General features: G+C 47.2%; 3 protein-coding genes across 3 annotated transcripts; all 3 read left to right on the top strand.

Moving 5' to 3' along the window:
* Window positions 1-542: 542 nt before the first annotated feature.
* On the top strand, window positions 543-783 carry H6S33_008996 (uncharacterized protein; the record flags this gene model as incomplete). Its single annotated transcript, XM_044840343.1, has 2 exons — window positions 543-562; window positions 635-783. Coding segments are annotated over 2 exons (169 nt in total), but the record flags the coding sequence as incomplete, so codon positions are not given.
* A 3822-nt stretch (window positions 784-4605) lies between these two features.
* H6S33_008995 (uncharacterized protein) lies at window positions 4606-5430 on the top strand (the record flags this gene model as incomplete). Its single annotated transcript, XM_044840341.1, has 5 exons — window positions 4606-4611; window positions 4688-4733; window positions 4800-5074; window positions 5133-5327; window positions 5383-5430. The coding sequence occupies 5 exons, from the start codon at window positions 4606-4608 to the stop codon at window positions 5428-5430; spliced, it is 570 nt and encodes a 189-aa protein (XP_044697810.1).
* A 419-nt stretch (window positions 5431-5849) lies between these two features.
* On the top strand, window positions 5850-8595 carry H6S33_008994 (uncharacterized protein; the record flags this gene model as incomplete). The annotated part of the gene is made up of 5 exons (XM_044840340.1): window positions 5850-5914; window positions 5990-6423; window positions 6500-7707; window positions 7782-8180; window positions 8251-8595. The coding sequence occupies 5 exons, from the start codon at window positions 5850-5852 to the stop codon at window positions 8593-8595; spliced, it is 2451 nt and encodes an 816-aa protein (XP_044697809.1).
* Window positions 8596-8818: the final 223 nt, after the last annotated feature.

Below are 8818 nucleotides of genomic sequence, written 5' to 3'. Positions count from 1 at the left end.
TCATCTGTGTATGTACTCTATGGCTTCTGCGTGCATCCCTAGCTAGCCAAAATCCAATCCACTCCATTGCAGTTGCAGACAGCCAATGGGCCAAGCATTATTGCACGCAGTCCAGTTACCGATCCGCCTCCGCGGGCCATAACGGGCAATAACGCACGCACCAGGCAACAAGATTTATCTTCTTGCGTTAAAATGATCCAGACAGTTCGAAGCGAGAGAAGAAGAGAAGGCGGGCAGGGATATCACCCACACCCCCGGGAGCGGCAGCAGTTGTGGGGAGAGAAGTTGAACGTTCGCGCCGATCGCCAGCTGTAGCGCGGGATAAGTCGCGTGTCTAGAGTAGCTACCTATCTCGATGTGCCCAAAACTGTTGAGAAGAGGGGGGGTGTACAGTACAAGGTGGGATGATACCAATTACGAGTACAAATGGGCCCTACTGCCCCCCTTCTTGCTCTGAGCCTTCCTGAATTATCCGCAGCATCCCTTTACTGGCATCCTATCAATAATATTAATTGATATCTTCGATATTTCACAAATAAGAAATGCTTACCCGCGCATTCACGTTTGTTTTCCCAATCCCATCTTCCTTTCAGTATCCCCGAGGCTCATCCGGCTAACTCGGTAACTATAATAGTACAAAAAGTACCCTCGCCACTATAGTTGCCCTCACGGGCCTCGGCGTGGCGGCATTGAACTTGAATGCTAAATCGGAGGCCGCAAAGAAAGCTCAAGCAGCTGCTGGAACCGGTCAGAGTTTTGCTCTGGGAGGCTGTGAACGCTCTGGTGAGACCGATCCCTATTACCGACTCTTTCCAGGAACACGACATTGAGATTTCTTTGTGATACAGGTGGCGGGGTCTAAATAAACTCATCGAATTAATGAGAGCCACGTTTATCGTGTTCCCAAGCTCTTACTCTTTGCTAGTCATATACGGTTTACCCGTACGCGTATGCATGATGTTGAGTGATAACGACGAATGGAGATAGCTATGAAGTACCCGTAACGGGCAAGGTATCATGGAGTTTATGGATTTTTGGTTTTATTTTTGTACCTCTGTATTATTTTGAATTCAACAGAATACCGACACCTTGCGTTGACTAGGCAGCACATGAAACATGGTTATGGGTAACTACGGTTCTGTACCTCAAGATTAATTCGGTTGACTGCTAAACACCGAGGATCCAAAATTGAAGTTACCCCAGGAAAACGAACGGATTTGTGTCCGTGCGCGTGTTACCATGCACCAAACTTGGCAAGGGTGTCTCATGCGGTCAGTCACTTCTCTGAATCAATAGGTCAATTGGACTCTTGCATGTTTTGAGAGAGTCATTGTGCGTGCATGTTTGGCGCAAAATGGGCTGCATATGTGCGTACGCACATGATACTTGAACGTTGGATGACTGAGAGGTCCTGGACGATTTATAGCATTGGAGAGATATTAGGCTGCGGGTAGTGTAACCTCTAAATTTATTTCCACAGAATATGACGGTAAATACATACATCTATCAAACCTTCAGAAACCTACAGAGAGCTGGTCTCTAACCCCAACTTTCTTGATTGAAGTGCATATGTAATTGTTTGTGTAAGGGGGGTTTAGGGCTATCGTCGATAAACCCATGATTGGAGGTATCAGTGATAATCTAGAGCCCGAGCCATTTATGATCAATCACAACATATCACGCGGATGCCTCAGTTTCTTGAAGCTTGAGTTGCCAAGAGTGGCCCATGGCTCAGATAGTTTTAGAACTGTATCAGTGTTTGATCTAAGTTGTCCTCCGGTATTAGGGTAGTCTCGTTCGTGGCTAATTACGTGCTATGAGCTATAGCACTAGCAAATATTTGTGAACATAGCTAAAGCGGGCCTGGTCTCGATCGAGTTTACGGGTAATGAAGTCGAGCTCTACGAATCCACCATAGATAAGTCTAGAGAGATCAACTATAGCTAATATATGCCTTGAAATGATTCTCGGTTGGTACGTAACTATCTGTGCTTATATTGTTTGCCAGAATCATATATATGCGTACGATAGCCCTGGCTTCTTACAAAGTTTGTTATATAACTAAAGTTTCTACCAAAAGATGAGTGATCTTGTATGATGCAAGTTTCCCTTGATCAACCATTGGTCCCGATCCCTGCCATTTCGTCTAATACTGTGAATATTGCTTGGTGTTTTCTACAGAAGTGGCAAAACCGTATGCATTCAAAGAACAATCAATGGAATCTGACCGATTACAGTACTTGGTTTAACACTATTTAGATGGTCTGGTTGCACCATTCAGTTGACGGGATTCCATCACCACCAGTCATTCCCAAACCTATTCACCTCGACTATATATCAATGATTCAAAAATCCATATTTTCAATTACCACGCTCGATAAGGTAAAAGAATTTTTCTGTACTAGAGTCTCTATAGTTAGACATGTTCGCTACTTGTATTCGTCCAAATCGCTGTTGTCGACGAGTTTACGTGTCTTTCGGTTCGATCGACCTCCTAGTGGTAAAAATTTGGAGCGGCTCAAGGCGATAAAAATATATTTAAGAGGGATCGAAAGGACTCTAACTTTATATAATCTCAACCAAAAGGTAAATATATTGAGTTCCATGTTCATGTGCTGATATAAGTGTCAGCTTATCAGTTGCTATACAGAAGTTCATGGCAGCAAAAAACGGTACGTATACGGATGAATACTTTGCCCGCCACGCTATCTCGATGGGAATTATTTTGATCTTTGAGAATCTTCGGAAGATCGGGAAGAATAATCTAATAGAAAGCACATACGAAAAACTTAAAGAGCAGCGCAACCACTTGGCCCATGCTAAAGGGGGTCAGTGGAAAGCTGTATGGGAGACCATTTCCATCGTATACCCTGGCCTAGTGGCCGAGGTCGAGAAAGCGATTGATCTCGAAAAGAGGTAATTCCAATCATTCTAGTAGTCTGGGGTGCAATTATCTCTTAATCTAATACATTCTGCAAGCTTAAGGCCTCCTCCTATTTTGAACGAAATATTGGGAGGCCAGGTAGGACCAAAGAGAAAGCGAAGGGAAGGGAAGAAGAAAAAGAAGAGGCTCGGATCTCAATGACCATATGGCCTAGTAATCTAGCCTGCAGTTCAAGATTCGGATAAGACAACAGTCTTGTACTTAGTTGAGATTTCGAATCTAGAAATAAATTTGAGCTTTTCAAATGATCTGTACTGACGCCACCTAGATCTATAACTAGAGGTTAAAGCCTCTTTTGCAATTGCCGTTGTGGAGATATGTGTTTCTCATGTATTGTAATTTATTTTCTCATACTAGTCTTTAAATCCAGCTCTTTAAAGTCTGTGGTCCATAAGGCTCATTAACCATACATTCAACTTGCTTTGTGATCTGACCTAGTTTTGGGTTCTAATGAGATGCTCGACGTGCTGCCCCTCAAGTGCCATTAATTGCTGGAAAATACTGCAAAACATGGGCGAGTATTAGTAATAGCTATATATATACTAACGATGCCGGCTGGAATTTCGGTCACGTGTAGGTTAAATAATGCGTAGGTGAGAGTAGAAACTGGCATGCCTTTGCTACTCTCTAGATATATCCCTACGTGACCGAAATCCAGTCGGCATTGCTAGTAGACCGCTTGTTAGGTTAGACGCCATGCGCTAGCTAGTAGACCGCTTGTTAGGTTAGACGCCATGCGCTAGCTAGTCCCCGGTGGCCATGGCTGAAGGCCCTGGGTTCAAGGTAGGGGCCGAGTGGTAGTTGTAATATTCCCATGACCACAGTACTTTTGTTTTTAAGTAAAATAGATAGGCTTTAGAAGTTACAATCATATCAAGAACTCTCTATCCAGATCTGGAGGCGCCGGCGGATACGTATATATACATACAAGCATTTTCCGGCCAAAGGCCGGAGTAGGAACTGTTATGGCTTAAACAATATCAGTTTACCAACGCTTAAGATCACTGAAACCCCAAGATGCCCTGTGCACATATCTGATATACTATTTGGTTGACTCAAGGTATGTTGGAACCAATATCTACTGGCTGACTCAAACATATTTGATAGAATATCTACTAACTCCAATATATTTGATAGAATATCTACTTACTGACAAACATATTTGATAGAGAAAAAGAAAACCCCTCAAACCTGGCCAATCAAAACCTTTAAATAACACATTGCATATCGGTATATCTATATACTTATTAGATAGTTACATTTTCTAGAAGAAGGTACGGTATTATATTAACGTATTTCCCTCCCACTGGATTCAGTCACAGCCTCTCACTCGTCATCTTTAGTTCTTTGATTATATGTGTGGATACTGTAGATGGATATAAAATAGCTATTATGGGGGAGATTTGAGGTATGGGGGCATAAACCTTTGAAGACACTAGTCTTAATTAACTTCGTATCATCGTTAGGCATGCGATCGATCATTGACCACTGCCCAAGGTCCCCAGATTAGGCCGGGTAACGCACCCCTCAAGCCCCGCAAAGATGTTCCACAAGTCAAAGGAGTGCCAAGACGGAAGCTCCAACCTGAGCCTCAACACCGCGAAGCTCCATTTAGTGTTCATACACCACAACGGCACCCATTTCCACAACCACCCCCCACAATGCCAGTAAGCTCCCATTTATCTGCCCTCCGAGTACCTCGATCAGGAGTATATGAAACTAACAAAATCAACTACTTACCAGGCCTACCACTCCGCGTTCCTGCAAGATACTGACGTCCGCGTCGTCGGTAAGCACCGATACCCCTCGTTACTTCCTAGGTTACATCAATTCTGATAGATATTTTTCCAATTAGGAAACTTTGGCCTTCTTCCGCTCCGTACGAGGACCAGGGGACCAGCATATACCCTCCCGGCACTGCCACCAAACACGAGTGACCTCGATGTCGACCCGGATAGTGAGCATTACGATGTGCTCGACGAGACCCTTACGTTGTTCCGGGCCAACACTTTCTTTCGCAACTTTGAGATCAAGGGGCCGGCTGATCGGACGTTGATCTATGGTATTCTGTGGATCTCGGACTGCTTGAGTAAAATCAAGCCGACTATGAGTCTGAGGGATTCCGAGAAGGTAGCTTATCCAGGTTGCTACGTTGGAGTATCGTTTTGCTTATAAGGGTTCAATCCAGGCGCTCCAAACCTCCGCACTCGACCACTTTGCCCTCCCCGGCGATCCTGCGTTCCCCCTGAACGCACTTTACCAACCCCCGAAGGATAGAGTGGACGCTGAGACCTTGAGAGGTTATATCAGTCAAATGAGGCAGGAGTTAGTTATCAGACTTCTCAGCAGGATCTACGCGGATGGAACCGGAAAGCCGAGCAAGGTATGTAATGAAACTTTATGAAGCTATCATTTATGTACCGGGCTAACTTGTGTAGTGGTGGTTGAGCTTCACCAAGAGACGGTTCATGAACAAAAGCTTGTGAGTAAAGACCGGGGCGCTATAGACTATAGGAGACTTGATTAGCACGAGGAAGAACAAGAAGTACATACCATGCATAGTTTGGTGAAGAGTTGAGCGTTTTATAATCCAGTGAATTCTACATTGTTTGTTGTTCCGGGAACGTTTGCTAGCAGCAATCTGGAGTTGGATCTTTCTTTGCCGTGAATTCCATGCACCTTTGTGGGTGCCCCTACATATTATACGGTTTACCGTTGCCGAGTGACGGGCCACGGCGGCGCGGGCGGATGCTCGCTCGCTACCGGGTAAGGCTATCCCGGTTACCCGGCTCTTGACGTCACGCCCCACTACCTTATAGTACTGCCCCACCAGGTCCAGAGGTATCCCGGCCGTTTTTTCAAAAGATGTCGCTCGAGAATCACATCTTGCCAATTGACTGCCAAAATGCCACCAAAAGCCGTGGCAGCGCGCCCCCCAAAAGGCGACCACAATCCTCACCTCTTTACTATGTAACTGCCCCCCTCTATGTCATACTAGTAGTTAGTTGTAGTTCATGCCGAAATTAATACCTACCGTGTTTTCAGTCGCCCATTCCCGACTCCAGTCTCCCATAAGACCTTTCTACGTATCAATCTGAACCGCGGCTCCCTGAACAATCTCGACATCAAATCTGGCGACCTATGCCACATCACCACTGCCGAGATCTCGGAGACCGCCAAAACACCCATTATACCCGCTATTGCATGGCTCGCCTCCGACGCGCACCTGCAAAAAAGAATTGCCCTCATTTCTGATAATGTTCGCACAGCTTTGAGTGTAGGCTTTGAAGATAAAGTCCTAATCGGAAAGTACACCGAGAAGGTTGAGGATGCCGTGAGCGTGCTTGTCAAGGAAATTGAGTACGAGGAGCCGTTACCGACTGCTGCTAGGCCTGGGACGACAGTACCAAAGAAAAGTAGGGTTGGGATTGAGAAAAACCAAGCCGAGGGCTGGCGATGGTTTCTGGAACATGTCCTTGGTATGTTGGATGTTGCTGGGAGAGCTGTAACTAGTTGTGGAGGTGCTTGTGCTGAGATTCTTTCATGTGTATGTAGTGGAGACAAAATATATCTCGGAGGGCCTGATTCTCAACGCAATCGAATACAAGGGCGTGAAACGAGCCTTCCGGATCGAAAAGATCGTTGCAAAAAACGTGCCCCGGGAGATTAATGACGAGCACTCGGTGCCTGCATATAAGATGACTGAGTCCACGATCATTGAGCTCACCACCGACTCTGCCGACCCTTCCAGCCCTGGCCCTAGTCCCGCTAGATTAAAACCCACTCGAGCTCCCCGAGCGCCAGTAGTGGAAGAAAATCCACCTGTCACGATCGCCCTACCCTCCCGCACCACCTTTGCCTCTATCGGCGGCCTCTCGAAGCAGATCGATGCCCTTAAGACCCTCCTCTTGTCGACACTACACCAATCCCACCACTTTACACGCTTCAATTTAACACCACCGCGTGGGATCCTCCTCTATGGCCCTCCCGGCACGGGAAAGACGCTCCTTCTCAAAGCTATTGCATCCGAGCTCTCCGCAACCTGCTTCGTTCTTAACGGGAGCATTGTTGGGAAATACATGGGCGAGTCAGAAGCCGCTGTTCGCCGTATCTTTGCTGAAGCTCGTGCACACCAGCCCGCAATTGTGTTTGTCGACGAGGTCGACAGTCTTGCACCGAAGCGTACGGCGGGTGACAGTGGCGAAGGTAGGGTGGTGACGACACTGCTAACAGAGATGGACGGACTTGACTATAGTGGCGGCGGTGAAGCAGTGAAGGTTGTTGTCGTTGCAGCCACAAATAGGCCGAATGCGGTTGATGGGGCGTTGAGAAGACCCGGAAGGTTTGACAGGGAGATTGAGGTCGGAATTCCGGATGTGGATTCGAGGAGGGAGATCTTAGAGGTACTGATGAAGGAGCTGCCATTTGAAGGGCGGGAGGGGAAGGGGAAGGAAGAATTTGTAAAGGCGTTGGCGGCGCGGACGCACGGGTTTGTGGGAGCGGATTTGGAGTCGTTGGTTAGGACTGGTTTTACAGTCGGACTCAAGAGACTTGAGCTGGTTGAGGGACAGAAAGAGGGAGAGGAGGAGGAGGAGGAGGAAGTGGTTATTCGAGAGGATGACATTGAGGCGGCCTTGAAAGACGTGCGGCCCACAGCAATGAGGGAGATATTTCTGGAGCCACCGAAAGTCCGCTGGTCCGATATCGGCGGCCAAGAAGAAGTCAAGCAGCGCCTCCGAGAAGCTGTAGAATGGCCATTGACTGTGAGTGAAGCATTCTCTAACCTCTCTCCAAATACCTATAATTTTCTTGAGATATTGACCCATGTTCTCCACAGCACCCTGAAGTATTCTCCCGCCTCGGCGGTACCCCTCGCAAAGGTCTTCTCCTTTACGGCCCTCCGGGATGCTCCAAAACTCTCACCGCTAAAGCCCTCGCCACCGAAGCCGGCCTTAACTTCATGGCCGTCAAAGGACCTGAGCTCTTCAGCATGTATGTTGGCGAGTCAGAACGTGCCGTCCGCGAAATCTTCCGGAAAGCCCGCGCGGCAAGTCCTAGCATTATTTTTTTTGATGAGATCGATGCCCTCAGCGCATCACGGGAGGGTGGACAGGGCAGGAGTGGTGGTGGCGGCGTTGGAGCGAGTGTACTGACGGCCTTGTTGAATGAGATGGACGGCATTGAGAGCTTGAAGAACGTCACTATCCTTGCGGCGACGAATAGGCCCGAGATTATTGTAGGGCACCTCCTTCCTTTAATTACATTGGTTTCGTCTTGAGGGAGGCGGCGATGCTTACTATTTTTAGGATCCGGCACTCCTTCGCCCCGGGCGTCTCGATACTATTCTGTATGTTGGCCCGCCAGATCTTGACGCGCGTAAACAGATCCTTCAGATAAAAACAAAGAAAATGTCGATTTCACCAGACGTAGACTTGGACATTCTAGCAGAGAAGACGGACGGATACTCTGGCGCGGAGATTGTAAATATCTGCGACGAGGCTATTCATTATGCCATGCGCGAATCGTTCGATATCGATGCTGTTGGTAAAACGCATTTTGATCAAGCTATGGAGAAGGCAGTGCCACAGATTACGCGCGATATGAGGATGAGGTATGAGAGGTGGTCTGTGGGCGGGGTGAAGAAGATATAGTGTGCTCGCTGTGTACTGAAGCATATTGGTGTAAGTAATTGACAAGTAATGGTGTAGTGTGTCGGAGCGTTGATGTGCGGGCGTTGAGGTGAATTATCGAGCGAGTGATATCTTATGATTGTCACTGGTTATGAACTGGGACTTGGCATTGGGCATCCCGGTAAAACCAATCAATTCAATCCGGATTATCTAAGTCCGGCATTCTCGAGTAAATGACACTCCA

The sequence above is a fragment of the Morchella sextelata genome (genome assembly GCF_020137385.1).
Source record: "Morchella sextelata strain SCLS chromosome Unknown scls_3, whole genome shotgun sequence".
In the NCBI taxonomy this organism is placed as follows: Eukaryota; Fungi; Ascomycota; class Pezizomycetes; order Pezizales; family Morchellaceae; genus Morchella; species Morchella sextelata.
This window is presented reverse-complemented; position numbering and strand designations above follow the sequence as displayed.